Below are 18,023 nucleotides of genomic sequence, written 5' to 3' on the forward strand. Positions count from 1 at the left end.
TTTGGTGAAAGTTAACCAAGTTGTGACATGTGATGAATTCTCTCAATTAAAACAAAAAATCAGTCAGACTCATTTTTGCCAAAATGTTTCAGATTTTGACACTTCTCTCAATTTTCTGACCATGTAGAATTGACACTCAGCTGATAAACTGTTCTAGTTTGAATGAAATAGGATAGTCTTTGTATTTAAAAAAAGGGGGGGGGGGAGAGGTAAACTTCCTCAAAGCTATAATTAAAGAATAATTCAGTCTCAGTCAAACATCGAAAAAAGTTGCTTAAAATACATAAATACTTATAAGACATGAATCATTGCCATACTTCAGGTCAGTCTGTCTTACTTAATGTGTCTAGTTTGCCAAGGCAGCAGGTGCTTACAAATAATAATTCAGCATTATGGAAAGTCACCATGATGATCACTTTATATTCATTTTTCTATTATCATTGATATTAATAATAATGTTTTTCAGATTTGCCTGAACCTGTATCTACAGTCTGATTCTCAGATGACTTCTTCACATTCCGTTTTAGTGGTTTAAATAATCCTGAGATAAGATAGTTTGCAAAATAATATTTTTGGCAAGTAAAAATTTTGCACTCTTTGATGTCTTATTCTTGGGTAATAACTACTGTTTATTGAAAATGTAGTATGTCAAGTGTTTTATTTATATCTAATCCTCACAACATCCCTGCAAGGCAGGTGAGGTATTATCATTAATGTCCCCTTTTAACTGGTAAGTTAGGTATAGGTTAAATGATTTGCCAAAAACACTCCATTTGCAAGTGGCAGGGTGAAGATTCAAACTGTTGATACAGACATAATGCAAGGCCCCTTTTTTTGAGTATTTAGAAGAAATGTTTCCCATATGTTCTTAGAATCACATAAGTAGAAAGAGACCTTGAAGTGGAACTAATATTCTCTGTTATAATCTGGTGATTTACATTCTACTGGAGTGTTTCCACTGAAGAGAGGTCTTTACCACTTAATAGGCGGTCCATTCATGTTGGAAAGAATCATCAGAGACTTTTGTTCATACTCGGTCAAATTTTGCCTCTCTGGAATGTTCTTCCACTCATTATGGGGCTTCCTTCTTTAAAGCAGTGTTAAAATTTAGATTCTAACTCAGGGATGGAGCTTGAGATGCTGCATTTCTCAGAAGCTCCCAGACAATGCTAGTGCTGCTGGTTTCTGGACCACACGGTAAGGAGCAGGCTCTAGTACCACCTATCTCCACCCAGTCAATTTAAATAGCTATCAGACAGTTTATACCTAAATGCTTTGCTTTCCCTTCAGGTTACAGCCCCATCCATTCAGTGCTTGCACCTTATAGGATAAGTTCACTTGTTCAAAATCCACAAGAACTTAAAGCATTATTAATGATGGAATCAGACTACAGTAGACACCAGTGAGTCTGCATTTTTTGAGACTATAAACTATTAAATAGACTGAGCACACTGGTCTTGGTTTTTAATAGCTAACAACACAAAATGAGCTTATAGTCAGGTAAATCTATCCATCCTTTAAATACCAGGTTCTTAAGCTAATTTGTCACTTTCATCCTATACTCTTACTTAATTTTGTGTATTTTTGGTCTAGGTGGAAGACTACATTTATCTCTGTAGAATTCTATCTTGTTGGCTGTAGCTTTCCTTTCTACCTTGAATTCATGCTTTTTTGAAGACATTAAGGTTCCAACTTTGTATAACTCTAAACTTTATTAACCTACATTCAGAGTATTCAACTATGTATCTGATAATAAATATAGTAGACACAGAGACACCACAAGAGATGCCCTTCATTTATTCAAATCATTTTAACTGTCATTTGACCAACTATGAACCTACTAATGTGTACAGTGTGATGTCTATTAGCTACAGTTTTCACACATTTTCTATAAGAATATTAAGACAGAGCTTAGACTCATACATTTCTCTTCACCTTTTCTTTAACCTTCTGAGAGGGGAATTTGTCAAAAGCTAGTCAAAACAAGAATTACCCAGAACATTTAGATGTAAATTATGGAATTAGTCCATAAATGGAAGCCTCTTCCATTATTGCATCTTGACATTCTGTCAGCAGATTTTAATAGTTAATTTAGTAGGCATTGACTCTATGACTATTGGATTGTGCATTATTTAAAGTATCTACTATAGGAGCGCCTGGGTGGCTCAGTTGGTTGAGTGTCTGACTTTGGCTCAGGTCATGATCTCACGGTTCTTGAGTTGGAGCCCCACATCGGGCTCTGTGCTGACAGTGTGGAGCCTGGAGCCTGCTTTGGATTCTGTGCCTCCCTCTCTCTCTGCTCCTCCCCCACTCTCACTCTCTCTCTCTCTCTTTCTCTCTCTCTCTCTCTCTCAAAAATAAAGATTAAAAAAATATAAACTATCTACTATATTATCTTCAAAAAGTTGATCTCCCAGCTTGCTGACTTTCCTCTTAAAATGGAGACAGCTAATAGGTTTGATATAAAAAATGAATAAGAATTTATGTATAGGGCTGTGTCATATTAAGCATTAGAAAGATTAGCTACGATGATAGTGATGGTGACCAGTGATGTCTGTTACAATTCTGGAGACCCCAGTGAACCATGCTTCACAGTTCACACCCTTGTGTACTCCTTGAATCTTGAATGTAGACTGGCCCTCTCATTAACTTTAACCAAAGGAAGCAGTAGAAGTGATACAGTACCATTTCTGGGTCTAATAAACCTTAAAAAGATTTATTTTTGTGCTTGAGGGATGCCAACTGTCACATAAGAAGTCTGATAACCCTGGATCACCATACTGGGAGAAGCCCAACCCAGCCACACGAAGGAGCTCTTAGTCAGCACCCAGCAACAACTTGCCAGCTACACGAGTGAGGCCACTGGAAGCACCTCTCCATAATCCAGAGCCATGCACACCTCCTTTGACCTGGATCATGTACTCAACCTGGGTCTGAGTTCTAGCTTTCCCCACCCTCATTCAACCAGGAACAAATCCAGATAATACATAACAGTTCACCAAATAATTTCAGTAATACATTTTTCTTTCTGATGCACATATGGAAATCATTTACTGAAAATGATTTATGAGTGTTTTGTGTTTAATAAAAATAATGTGACTAATGTATCATTTTATTTTTAAAATAACTGAAAAAACACCTAAAAGTACAAGGGCTTATCACACAGTGTGGTGAAGGTAACCTCATGATAAAACATCAAAAAACTAAATTCCTCCATCTTACCATTTTATAATCTTTCCAACCTCTTTGGAAATCCAGACTTCCATCTTCGCGATGTTGTATTACAGTCCAACCTCCCCCATTAAGATCCATATTGCAAAATACCTGATAGAGATAGGTAGAACAAAGTCAAGTGAAAATTATGTCTGCTTTAAAGAAAAGAGCATCAAATATGTTTCAAAACCAGAAACAGGATAGGTAGGCCCACAGATAAATTAAATAAAAATTACTATGTGAAAAATCTTGGTTTAGCTATCTTATTGGGTATTTAGTTTTATATTAGAATTGTTTCTGATTACGTTCCATCATATTACTTAAATTGCCTGTAAAAATTTAAATCAGTGAGCTGAAAATTGTCTCAGTGTCAGATTATAAAAAAATTTTTAAGAAGTTTTATCTTGAATGGTAATAGGCACTTAAGCATGTTCAATTTTAAAAAATGCTATCTAGGTTTCTAAAATTACAGACCACTTTATTGCCAAAACATAAGACTCAGAATTCTTAAATATTTAATTGAAATGGTGATATAATAATAATAATAATAATAATAATAATAATAATGGATTTGAAAAGATAATTAAAAATCATATATATTTAGCTATTACATATTTCATTGCACATTAACTCCTGTATAGTTACATACTACAATCATTAGTCTTGATGGTTCAGTATTACATTAGAGGCAAAATTTGGTCCACAGCATATGGAGAACATATTATTTGCTTAAACTTTTGTCATGAACAATAATAGGAGAATATGACATACTATATTCCTTTTGAGTGTGACAAGCATTTCTTCCCCCTGTGGAAAGTTAGCCAATGCTATCAAAGACTTATACTCATTTCAATTACTCTAAAACAATAGTATTTATTTAGAAATTGATTCATTTCCCCCAGAGTCCACCCAGGGAGAGAAACATATCTGTAACAGGATTATCTTCAGAGAGTAATCACTGTAATTGATGTAGTGGGGATGTGGCAGTTTGATTATTCAAGGTCCTAGACATGGAGAACACCATTCCCCTGGCAGTTGACCGCTAATGCATTGTGGAGTCTGGCTAAAGGTATAGATATGATGCAACAGTGGCAGACAGGCTGTGTGGGCACAGTGATAAGTCTGAGTAAAGGAAAAACCTCAAGCGTTTTCCCTGAAGTCCTCAGTCTGGAGCACAAATGGCTAAGGGGTATGAAAACAATGGCAACAACTGTCATTCAAAGGACAAATTGTCCATGTACTTCCTCAAAGTGAAAGGAACTACGAGACAGATGCCTCTTTGGGAGCATATAAATTAAGCAAACTGCTCTCCAGAGGGCTCTTCCTCTAATTTCACAACAGTCACCCATCAGTGTATCTTTATTGTCCCTAGGAATTGACCCACATCCAAGATTATAAGTTGAAATTCCACTCCCTGTCCCAAGGTTCCCCTTCTACTAATCCCTTAACCAATCTGTACCCACTCTTTGGCCTCAACCCAACCTCTAGCTACTCTTTCCTCCTCCCCAATTCTAACTGATTCATTCACTTAGTTTTTACTCAAACAGCATTTTGGGGCATTGATTCTGTGTTACACTTGGGTATACTATGATGAAGAAAAACTGGATCTTGTCCTCAAAATGCCTAAAAGTTTCAATAGTGATTGTTCCTGTAGGCTTATGGAGATGTAGGAGTTCATAATTTTCAACTCTAGTGACCTGAAGAAGATACAGACAGTGATCTAAATGAACAATTTAAGTGGAGAGCTAACATACAAGAAAAGACACATAGAATTTGAGGTAGCATAGTCATCCAAAAGGAGGGGGTGGTTTAATGAACAGCTGCAAACGATCTAGTGGAGGTTGACCACAAGGATAAGAGTATGGGTAAGAGACTAAAGGAATAAGAAAGCAATCACCAATAACAATAGCATGCTTGCTGTTAAGTGCTAGATAATTTAAACACTATATACGTATTTTCTAACTTATCTCACAATAATGACATAGATATGATTATTATCTCTATTTTTCAGATGAAAAAAACAGTGCTTAGAGTGTTTCAGTAACTTACTAATGGCTATTATTAATAAGAAGTACTGGATCTAGGATTTGAACCTCATGTCTACCTAATTCAAAATTATACTGGGAGTAATCTGTTTAAAAGCAGTGGCTAAGAGCATGAAAAGGGATTATTTGAAGAAGTAAAAGGTGGAAAAACATGTATCTGTGGGGAAGGAGAAGGATCCAAGAATGGGTTGATGGAGGTAAAATACATCAATAACCTTTAGGTAGGCAGGGACTTCATCTTATTTGTCACTGTCTCCACTGCCTAGAACGGGGCCTAGCCTATAGCATGTACTAAATGAGTATCTGTTGAATAAATGAAGATGCAAGAAGGAAAGATAAAATAGGAAAACCTGATCAACAGAATGCAGTGAAAGTTGGGGATAGATTTTGATTCGGGGAAGTGATCCACTTAATCAAATATTCCAGAGAAGTCAAGAGAAATAAGGATTAAGAAAATGCACACTTAAATTTAAAATGAAGGAGTCATTTGTGACCTTGAGGAGACAACTGCAGGATTCCAATGATAATAAAATCCAGATGGCACAGGTTAAAGAAGGCACAGGTGGTGCTTCAAGTGGCCAAGGTGGAATTTTACTGGTGATATTTAATAAGAGTAAGTGAAAGTGTCAAGGAAACATTTCGCTAGAGGAAACTAGTGTCATTTGTTTCTTTTTTTAAAATTTTTAATGTTTATTTATTTTTGAGAGAGAGAAAGAGCGGGAGAGGGGCAGAGAGAGAGGAAGACACATAATCCGAAGCAAGGTCCAGGCTCTGAGCTGTCAGCACAGAGCCCGACGCGGGGCTCGAACTCACAAACCACGAGATCATGACCTGAGCCGAAGTTGGACACTCAACTGGCTGAGCCACCCAGGCACCCCTAGTGTCATTTGTTTCTTAAAGTTTTACCCTGCCTTAATTGGTTTACCCTGCCAGAATTTTTTCCAGATTTTTATTTTTTAATGGACACTGATTGCCTGGAAGTTTGCTAAACTGTGTGTGCAAACTTATATACTCAGGGAAAGGAATAACTACATTTGTAAATATATGTTGAGTAGAGAAAACTATTCTTCACAGTTTTGTTATTACTATTATCTATGTTATTAAAAGCCTAGACAAAGTTTTAAAATCATTCACAAATTTTAGACAAAGAAATTTCCTTTTAAACAAATGTATTCAGTAACTTGAGAATGTTAAGATGTTCTACAAGCACTTCTTAGATAAAGACCAGAGAGAGTCAGAGCTACATGGAGAGAGAGAGGTTACTCAGGCAGATTACTAGGTTGGAAGCTGAGGTGCAGAGAAGGTAACAGGTTGGACATATGCTCCACAATTCTTATTCTGACTTCATAATAACAGCAATGATAATAGTTGCCATTGTGGACTATGATCACAATAGAGATGAATCACATATTGGTTAGGGGCTGGGACCTGGGTGCCAAATTGCCTGTGTTCAAATCTCCACTCTTTTCTCTCTATCGCTTAGATCTTTGCAAAGACTGAATGAGTCAGTGCATGTAGAATTTTTCAAATAGTGCCTGGCACATAATAGGCTTTGTCATTACTCTCATCTCATAGATGTATTTTACATAGGAGATAGTATGTGTTTACATTATGCATTATATAATCTGTATAATATCTTACATATTACAGCACATATTTTCTGTAATATCTTACATATCATACTATAGATTACTATTATAATTACCATTGCATACAATTTATTGTTTATAATAAGAATATGAAATGTACAAAGTCAAAATCCATGGCAGTTCAATAAATTGTCCTTATGATTACCAGCTGAATAATGTTATATTAATATAGTTTATATATTTTATATACTTATAATTAATATAGTAATATAATATCTAATATAAATATAATAATATTGACACCACTAATTTTTGAGCATGCTACTTTTTATTATATATCTATTTAAAAGTTGGATTCACTATAGCCAAGAAAAAAAAAACAAAAAACAAAAAACACCAAACATGTTATTTCTAGTCAGAAGAAAAACAAAAAAGCCTATGCTTAACAGATGAAGTTTAAGAAAATAGGTGGTTGGTTTCAAAAGATTTGACATGAAACGACTTGAAAAGTTCATTCGCCAATATTGTGTGGTCTGTGCTATCTGGTGGTGTCCTTCCTGGAGACAAGGGCCCTACTACATTTACAATGCCTGTTGTATTTATTGATCATATGACTTGGGCTTAACTCTATCCAAGAAAAGATTGAACTGGCTCCTATCCCAGGCAAGGTCAAAGCTTTCAAGCATTAAATACCTTTTAACATAATACAGAGATTTAAACCCAAACAAAAAAAGGAAATTTGATTCACATAGTTCTTATGGTTTTATGCTCCATACAAGTTGGAATGATTAGGCTTGAGGATGTTAATTATTTTTCCATAAACTTAAATAAAAAGAGGCTCAACACATTTGCTATGGTCCTTTCCCAAGAATTAGGGGACTTATAATTCAGAAACAAATTTTTAATATTTTACAATAAGCAGAGTTATGATTTAATGGTTTGGTTTTTTGGATTAAACTAAACTGGCTATAAAGAATTTGGTTTTAGAAATTCATGAAATGAAGGGAAAAATCCTACTTCCTACTACTATGCATTGAAGATAATTCAGAGAGAAAAATAACCACAGTCATTAGAAACACAAAACTAAAAAATAAATACATGAATGATCTGATCCTCATATTTTATCTGCTTGAAAAATTAAATAGTCCTAGGAAACTGCCTTTGACTTCTACATCTCATTTGAAAAGATAACACTGATCTTTGCAGACATTATTTCTTGGAAGGGAGTGATGTCCGAAAAATAACTATAAAACAATTCTGTATGCTTGCAACTCTTACTCTGCCTAAGAGATGAACACTTTGTAATAGTTTGTGTCAACTGCCTAATAGCTCAATTTTGTTGATTGGTCCATATCCCGTATCTTACATATATGAACTTTTTGTTTTATTTTTATAGGCTGGCCTTAAGTTTCTTACCCTTGCTAGAGCTAGAGTTTCTGCAAGCATTACAATAAGCAAAGATTGTGCCAAGCATATCCAAAGGTAGCACCGAATTTTAGATCTACAAAGCACAATCTACTCAGAAGAGTGAACATCTGATGCATTTTCCAAGCATTTTTATAAGAGAATTCCAGTGATTTATATCAACATAGGAGAACAAAGTGAGATTATAAGGTAGAAAGGAGCAGGGTGGCTTATAATCAGAACATGAATCGATTTTATGATAATAAACCCTCTCCTGTGTCACTCACATAGGTTCATATTAAAAAAATATAAATGGTGCAACTTTAGTCACCAAGAAAACAAACACAATTATCTTAGCTCCCTCTCCGCTGTACTCCCCTCCGCCCCCCCCCCCCCCCCCCACTGCCCCCAAGAGATACTGTCTGGAGTTGATGCCTTTATTACAAAGCCTGTGTTCGATACTTACTATGTGATTTGGGCAAGTTATTTTTCTAAAATAGGGACAATGGGAGCACCTATCCCATAGAGTTATTGAAAAGAGTCAACAAATGAGTTTTTACACCTAAAGTGTTTAGAATAGACCTGGCAAACTGTGAATGCATTTGAATTCCTGTATTGACCAGCTTCTAAATTATACTAGGGAAAAGTCATACAATAATTTTTCTTACTAATGCCATGCTAAATGAGATTTTAAAAAATTGCTATGTATGAAAAAGCACAGGTTTATCAATCTAAAGTTTCCATAATAGAACTGCATTAGTACTTGTGAGAGGACCTGTGATCATAAAGGGGAAAAAATAAAACAAAGGAAGGAACACCCAAGTCAAGAAGAAAGCCCAAGTCTTTCTCCTTTCTGTTCAGTGATCGTTTTCTCTCACTATGCTCTGATATTTCCAATAAAACTAAAATCTCATGATAGTCCTGACCAGACAACATGTGAACTTCCCTCCTCTGGGGCTGTCTCCACAGTGATAAAAATTTGCCTCTTATACGTTTATACTGATATTATTGCTAACTTGCTCAGGCTATTATTTTTTCTTAGGCCCAAACCTTAAAGCTTGACTAAGCAGATATTTGGCACTTGTGAATTTAATATTTTAGATGTAATTTATTCAGGAACAACCCTGAAGCTCCATCACATGCAAAATCCACCATTTTGCAGAGGTGTAGGTTGAAATCATGCTATCCTGATGAAACCAACACAGAAGTCAGCCAGTGAACTAGTGAACTGAATTCTCCAACCCACTCTTTTATGTAAATATTAAAAGCAAATTTGTTCAAGATTATGAGTTAAGATAGTATATTTTTCTTCCGCCCTAACAGGAGCAGTGATTCTGAAATAGCCTGTGCATCATTTGTATCTCAAACTGCTGGTAGTTATACATGAATTAAAATACATGAAATGATCAAAACTTTATTTGTAATGTCCTCTCTGCCAAAACCTGGGGCCATGTGACAGTACTGGGTGATAGAGTGAAAAGGATTCTGAAAGTGTGAATGTTAATCTAAAAACCTTAAAACTTGTTTTATTTTTATATTCATATATGTCATAGAATCATTAGATGTCTAAAGGAAGGTCACTTAATATTTTTAGATAACTTTATTGTTATAGTCAAATTCTATTTTAGTGGAACTGACAATAATTTGGGGATTCTTTCAGGTCTTGGGGAATACTGTAGGTAAATTATAGAGTATTTCTGTTAGCTCCACTCCTCTCTCCCAGGACAGTTTCTGATACACTTAAACACTACTATGGATGGTGTGTGAGTATGTGGATGTGTATACATGTGTAAATTCAATACCAATTGAATTTACGCTTAAGTATTCTTTTAAGATATCAGCAAGTATAGTAAGAAGGCTTCATTATCATAAGATCCAAAGGATTCAAAATGTTTCCCATTACAATAAGTTACCCTCTTCTCTTTACTACCAGAGTCACCATTGTACCTCACAGTTTTTTTCCCCCTTTTAATCCATGGAGCACTTAATTTAAGTGAGGTTTTGCACAGAAGCCCCAAATGAAAAACAGGTGAAACTAAACTTCTTTGGTGGGTGGCCCAGGTAGCAATGTATGGAACTCCCCCCCCCCCCCCCACTTCCTCATTATAGAACAGCATGAAAGGACTCTTTTAGAAGAAATTTTTGTCTGAGGAAATGGAAAAAAAAAACAAAAAACACTGAGCTAACTTCAACCACTAATCCTTACTGAAATGAGGAGAGACAGGATGTTGGGAGAGTCCAGACTCTGCTCTTGACAATGATGTAACATCTGGCACACTGGTCTCTAAGATGCATATCTTTCACCCATCGAAAGAGACTAATAATCAAGAAGACTAAATTAGACTGACTTACTGTATACTACATGGAAGTGTTGGTATTATCATCAGAAGGTCATTTATTCATTCATTCAAACACATATTTACTGAAGACTTGCTATGTGCCAGACACTGTGCTGGGTCCCAGAAAATCAAAGACAAAAAAGGCACAGTCCTTGCCTTGTAGAACCCTGCTGGTGAGAAAGTCATTCAAAGCTGCTTGAGGGAATTAGGAAAGGCCTTCTAAGAACACTTGCTCAGTATCCACAGGAAATGAGGACATGGGACTGGTAATTTAGGTGGGGCAAAGAGAAGAGGAAAGTTGTTTCATCTTTTGAGCATGGAACATTACAAAGGCAGGTGGTCTTCCTGGAGCTTTGGGTCCCTCTTGGCACCTTGGGCTACATAAAGCTTTTACATGTCAAAGAGCATGGCTCTCCTCAAGGCTCTCCATATATTCTGCTTCAAACAGACTGTCTCAATCCCTACATCTCCACAGTATGTTGTAATTATCTGTGTAACTGTCTGTCTTCACCACTACAGTGGGATCTGTTTGTTCTATATTGTGTCCCTAGGCAGGGACTGATGAATGACACTCACTGAATATGTATTGAGTGAAGGAATGGATGGATGATTTAATGAATAAATAGGGGAAAAGCATATATAAAGGAGATATGACAGCAGGAACATAGTGTTTGCTTCAAAGTTTACTTTGGATCTTATTCAACATACTGATGAATCCTATCATCCAACCTACTCTTAGGTAAACATGAAAAGCAAATCCTATCAAGATTGTGAGTTAAGATAGAATACGTTTCTCCCACCCTAATAGGAGCAATGATTCTGCAAACAGTTATATGACCCTGGCTCCCCCTCTACAAGCATCTGGACTGTACATGATATGTGCCATCTGGGTCCTTGGGGCTTTGAAGATTGCTCCTAACTCTTCTCCATGTACTTGAAGTGCATACTACTTCAACATGTAATCTATGCAAGGCAAGCATTTATGAGCAATGGGACATCCCAGAAATGAACAGAGGATAAATAGAAAACTTTGTGAAAGAGGGACAGGAGGTGTGGGGTTGGGGGAGGTCTGTACAATAGGGTTTTCATCTTTTATGGACCTGGCAAACAGTATCTTTGGGAGAAAATAGCTCAGGCATATATATTTTCAGTTTAACAAGCCCACAAATCAATCTGATTATTCAGCAATTCAACTAGGATCTGCTTTACATCTCGTAAACAAACACTTCTGGTTTTACCTTTTTGGGTTCTGGCATATTATTAATATAAATAGTGTAGATTCCACTTTTATTAAAACCAGCTTGATATACATCTGCACAGTCTCTAAATGGTTTCTCTTCCTCTTTTTTTCCTCCCTTTAGTAAAACTGCAAAAAAAAAAAAATTGCAATATGTGAACAAGAATATCAGTACCATTAGTACCCAAATGGACTCCAACTATAACTAAGCAAGCCTTTATTTCCTCCAAACAAATGTCAATATTGCATTTACCCACAAATAAATCATGAAGACAATAATATATCTGACCTGACTCACAAAATTACAAAAGTAATGGAAAAATCTGTAGAGCCATTTCTAACTGAACACTTTTTTATATTTTGCTTAATTACTTAAATCCTGTTTTTCTCTATAACTTCTAGAATATCAATTCAAGGGACAAATGATGTAATGGTGTAACACCTCTAACTGGCAATAATTATGTCAATTTTCTTGCAAAATTTCTAAAATGTTCTCACCTACATTTCATAGGAAACTTTTAAAAAATGCTAGAGCATTTTTGGAGGAGGAAGAGATAAAGATCACAAATTCAAACATAAAAATACAGTATGGAGGTTTAAAATGCTAAAGTAGGTAGTATTGTTTTTCTGTGGCTTTAGACTGATAAGCTCCTAGAAATTTTTATTTAAAATTTTTTTTTAAATAATTAGATTTAGAAAGTAGAAAAGAGCCTCTAACCTAATTTACCTAGAAACAAAAGGGAACTGAACTTTGGTTTTTATATAATGCCTGAAGTTAAACTATCAGGCCAATAAAACACATATAAAAGAACACAAATGAGTAAGGTTTGAAATGAACTTATATAAGGGAAGAGTTCAGTGAAGGGTGGAAGTCAAATGGAAAAGGAAATTTAATTAGAGAGGCTCTCCTGAGAACTTAAGTTTATTCATTGAACTTCATCCATTATGAAGTTCTCATTAGTGAAATAAAAATACAAAAATGACTCATATTTAGTAGTCCTTTGCTAAAGATACACATGGCATATGTATAAAATATTTATAATTAGTATTTTCTAATAAATATATATGTTAGTAATTTGTTGCATTAACCCCTCCAAGAAGTTTTTTTTAGGATTATCTTATCATCTTGACCTTAAAGTCTCATGTTATTTAATAAATACCTGCTTTCAATCACTTTGAGTCACGATGGCCTTTTATACTGAGAATATCAAAGGTATATTATTTAAAAATGTTTTAAAATTGATTTTACATGCTCTAACAATCTAAAACACTAGCCTGATTTAAATGTAAGATGCATGAGGTTATTAACTGATAGGTAATTTATAGGTAATGTACTAATTTATAGGTAATTATAGGTGATTAATTAGGAAGTCTAAATTGGTGCAAAGAATGACTATCTCAGTATAAATACTTCAAACTTTCAAAAATAATTATATTTAAAGGAAATAAAACATCCACTCAGATACACTACCATAACAAAAATACAGAATTATAACTTTTAATAGTGTCATGGTTTTCTGTATAGCTCATATCTGTGCTAATGGTTTTGCCTACTTAATAAATAATTACAGCTGCAATATCAACACAGAATAAGTAATCAGAAGACTACACATTCATATGACAGTGAAGAAGCACTGCACAGAATGTATGCAAATAGCAATTTAAAATGAATATATAAATGCTTGTTCAAAAGCCCTCTTTAATTGTAATGGGTGTGTTGATGGGTTATGTAAAGGTAATATTCTGAAAAACATCAACACAGTTCATTTGTGCTTGCTTATTTTAAGTTAATGGACTACTAAACAAAACCTCCCTAAATTCCAAATGTTTAATCTGTTGAAAAAAGTTGAAAATAACCAAATTAGATGCAAAAAAAAGGGGGGGGGGATGTAAAGAAATGCCAAAAAAATTTAAGCTCCTTTGTGAAGATGAACACAGGAAGATGTGGTCAAGAGGAATTCAACGGTAAACCCAGTTTTCTTTTTTGGGTAAGAAATGGAGAAAGTCACTTATCTAAGGAGAAAATGCTTCTCTTACTGAATAGACCACTTCCTGCTCTCCCTTTAGTTATGCAGTGAGAATATGCACCCTTCCCACTTCTCTGTCACCCACTCCTCTTTTCTTTTCCATTTCAGGAAGATGTGGGTGAAGAGGCCCTTGTGTGGGAAAAGGGAAACCCACACACATTTTCAATAACAGAAAAAAGAAAAACGTTGAGTATTACTTTATTTTTCCGGAAACTAATCGTATAAAAGTGATGTCCAAACCGTGAATATAAGTCTTATAACTGGAAAAATGCTTTGAGTATTCCACCATAAAATGTACAGATAGTACTATGGTTATACTGTGGAGTTCTTGTTGTTGCAATGGCAACATAACCTTATGAAGATATTTCATTTTCTTGAAATATGAAGTTCTATTTGAAAAATAGAAACACACTCTTTGCAGAAGAAATAGTCATTCTTTCCAGAAAAATTGGACTTCTTATATTTGATTACTTATTAATTAGTAAATATTATGCTTGAAAGCTCGATCCAGGCCATAGTTTAGAGTATTGAAGGATTTAAAATCAGTTTAAGAGCTCTGTACACAGCTCTCCTTTGACATTTGTACTATATACTATTGTTTGGAAAAGGTCCCTTCTATAAACTACAAAGTGGAGCAGTTATACATGTCTCCGAGGCAAGTGTATGAATTATGTTACTCAGAACAGAGTGACTGAATTATATTAAGAACTGAAGAAGTGGTAGTTATTATTAATGTTACAGTAATAATAATAATATGATTAATGGCAACACTACATTATTATTCTCTCTTATAGAAGGGACACTAGCAGGCTGGGAAAGGCCACCAAGTCTAGCCAATGGAGTGGTGATCTTCCACCCTCAAATCCAACATTATAGCTGCCCAAATATTAGGGAGTTACAATCGATTGGTTACATTAGGATTATATTGAACTGGCCTCTCCTTGTCAGAGTTGGCTAACTTGTTTATTTTATTCATCGACTGCATCACATCATACTATTGTTAAAGTCTTAAAAAAAAAACCAGGTAATCTAATCTTGCTGCATATATAAACTTCCTCTGAACAGTTAAAATTTAAAGATTATTTCAGATGAAATGTATTTAATAACCCATTGTTAATAAAGGTTTTAATTCCATAACTTTAATTTGCATGACTAATTATTTTCTTTGTTAATTACTAGAGATGTACAGCTACATATTATAAAACTGGGCACATAGTAAACATTTTAAAACATAGGAAAACAATAAAAAGATGAATTTAATGAACATTACAAGTGTCAGAACTAAGGATACATTTTTATAGGAGATCTTGAGTTTCAAAAAATTAATAAATTAATAAAATTAATAAAAAATAAATTAATAATAAAATTAATAAAAATAGAAGATGATATCTGGAGGAATTCATGGTAAGTGACAAGAGATGGATATGGAAAACATGGTGGCGGAGGATATAACAAGCATCAACTGGACAGAGCCAGGGGGAGTGAACTGGAAACCTTATTGAGGTGTTAATCTATCTGTCAGAGTAGTTTAAATTTTTTATAATAACAGACTGGTTAAAAGCATGAATTAAAAAATTAATCTTTATATCTAAAAGTTCCCTCTTTGATCACACACTGTTTTCTTTTCCTCTTCCATTCCTTAATTCTTAATTAGTCTGTCTTTCCACTAATTGAGTCTGGATGCCCACCATTACTATCAGTCCCTTACTAAGCCTTCCTTGCTTTCCTTTCTTCCTAACTTCTATCACAGAGTCAGGCATTAAAAACAGTTCAGGTGGAATTCTGGTGCTCTCCACCCACTGTCCTTTCCTCTACTAATCCCTTGCATGGATAAATTCCAACTCAAGGAAGGACATTTTTTCATTCTCTCACCCCTGCTTCCAGATGGCAAACACTAAAATGAGGCTATTTAATGACATCCAAATGCGTGTTTTCTAAATGCAGCTATGTTCTCCATGCTGCTCGGTCAAACCCTTGGTCCTTTCTAATAGATTTTCTATTATACTTCCTGAAAAGTGTACTTCAGACCTTTCCACTTTTCCAGGGCTAAATCTTACTTCTCTCATCTCTCATTCTTTATACATGACCTTGTTTTATGGTTTACTAAGAAGACCAAAGTCATTTGATATTTCCTCCACCTTATTCACCCATACTACAGAAGCCGGCTTTGCCTATCTTTTCCCTTGCCTTTTGTGTTGATGTCTCTTGGTCCCTTTACTATTCTCTAATTGTCCTTTCCCTTTCATCTTCATTGAGTTCCCTTCCTCTCTTCACCTACCATATACATATTGACTAGATTCTACTCTCAGATCTCTATTTCTTATACATTTGCTCTTTTTGCAAGCTATCTGTCATGGCTTCAAACTCCTACATAAAAGCTTTCTAAGATATAAGCATTTTGACATTGTATGTTTGCATCTCTCTTGACCTCCAGATCCATATTTCTGTTTGTCTATTGGGCAGCTCCTACTGCTACCTCAACTTTCATTTGCTTAATGTTGCTTAATATTTCCTTCCAAATTCTGTGTTCTCTCTTTTCCTAACTAGTCCCACTACTCTCCCTCAGCTGCCATCAGTTAAAAAATAATGAAAGCCTAAATATAAAACAAATAGACTGTGGCTTTTTAATTGGTTTTTCAATTTAAAAGCTTGCCTCCTGTCCCCTCTTAGTTTAATCTATGCTATATTAATTTACTCAACAAATATTGATTGAACATCTTCTACGTGCATGACTTTTCCTAGACAGTAAAGATACAAACATAAGAAAACCACAATCTTCTCTTAACGCAATCACAGTGTGATGGGAGAAAGACCTACAAGACCTACTATACATAGTAGGTCTTTCATTAGTAGGTCTTCCATGATAACTCATGATAGCTGTATCCATGATTAGTACCTTCCATGTAGAGGAGAACTCAATTCAAGCTACCTTAAGCAAAAAGTTAATTTATTCAATCATAAACAATCTAGAACCGAGTTTTAGGTAAAGCATAACCAGGTTTCAAAGAATGTGAACAGGAACTGGTTTCGTGCCTTTTTTTTTTCTTTTTGACTCAGCTGATGACTCTCTACCTGGTCACAAGATGACTAGCAACAGCTTCTAGAGCTATGATGTTAGCAGCTTAACTACAGCACCAAAGAGAGATAATGCACAATTTTTATTTTGGATATATGTGTCAAATTCATTGGGAATATTTAGGGAGAATATATTCTATCTGTCAGGTAAGCTTGGGAAAGGCTGTCCAGAAGAGAGAACAGTTGAGTGAATAAAACGTGTAAAACATTTATCTGAACTTAATTTTAAAAGCCTGGTATGGCAATTTAAAGACTTTATGCACACCAATATCAGCAAATAAATCTAGAAAGTCTCAGGAAAGAATCATTATTCATTCTTTTCATTTAGCCTTATCTCTATAGGCTAATCTCCATGATCTAAAGGGAAAGAATAGGAACACAAGCAGGTGCATGTATGTCTTTCACCAGCCAACATTCAGTCAATAAGACACCTGAGACCCTGATTGTAGCAACTGTTGACTTTATCTGGCTCTGCCTTTTATTTGCCCAATGAATTTCAATCCAGATGGCATGTCTGCCACTGGGCTGACTGGAGGGAAGAACCATAAAGCTTAGGAGGAGGGTCACTTCAATTCAGATGAACCCTCAAGAATAAACTTCCTGGAATGTGGAATTGGTAATTCTGAGTCACAGGAAACCTAGTACAGAACACAGAAGGCAATTAGCCTTTGCTACCAAAAACAATGTAAAAAGCTGAAGGCCTTGATTCTACTAATTTCCTAATAAGTTGCTTTAAAGGGATAAATTCTTTATTCCTTTAAAATCTTAGATGTGGTTAATGACTCCTACTTCTAGTATTTAGCAAACATCAGAATATATGTGGATCAAGTTATTGGTTTAAGGATAATCCTTATGTTACTTATTAGACCATCATCACTACAGAGAGCACAGTACAGGAACTGACCCTAAATCCATAATTTTTCAATGTGACAGGTTAGTGAAGTTAACTGAGCATATGGATAAGTAAATCACCATATCTGATAAGGTGCAAACAAGCAAACAACTGATTGATTAGATTCTGTTCTTTTCAGCCAGGTGTGTGGGCATCTCATGGAAAAGCCATTTGAAGATGCTCTCTAGGTTCCTAATTTATT

General features: G+C 35.1%; 1 protein-coding gene across 2 annotated transcripts in view; it reads right to left on the reverse strand.

Moving 5' to 3' along the window:
* Positions 1-18,023, reverse strand: part of ANGPT1 (angiopoietin 1) — a 242,241-nt gene that overhangs the window by 44,612 nt on the left and 179,606 nt on the right. For both annotated transcript variants that reach the window (XM_060611147.3, XM_060611148.3), the window contains exons 5-6: positions 11,829-11,956; positions 3,223-3,324 (exon numbers count right to left, since the gene is read on the reverse strand). In XM_060611147.3, the coding sequence (XP_060467130.1) occupies positions 3,223-3,324; positions 11,829-11,956 (230 nt within the window). The remainder of the gene's footprint in view (positions 1-3,222; positions 3,325-11,828; positions 11,957-18,023) is intronic.

Source organism: Panthera onca, chromosome F2 (assembly GCF_046562875.1).
Source record: "Panthera onca isolate mPanOnc1 chromosome F2, mPanOnc1 haplotype 2, whole genome shotgun sequence".
NCBI lineage: Eukaryota > Metazoa > Chordata > Mammalia > Carnivora > Felidae > Panthera > Panthera onca.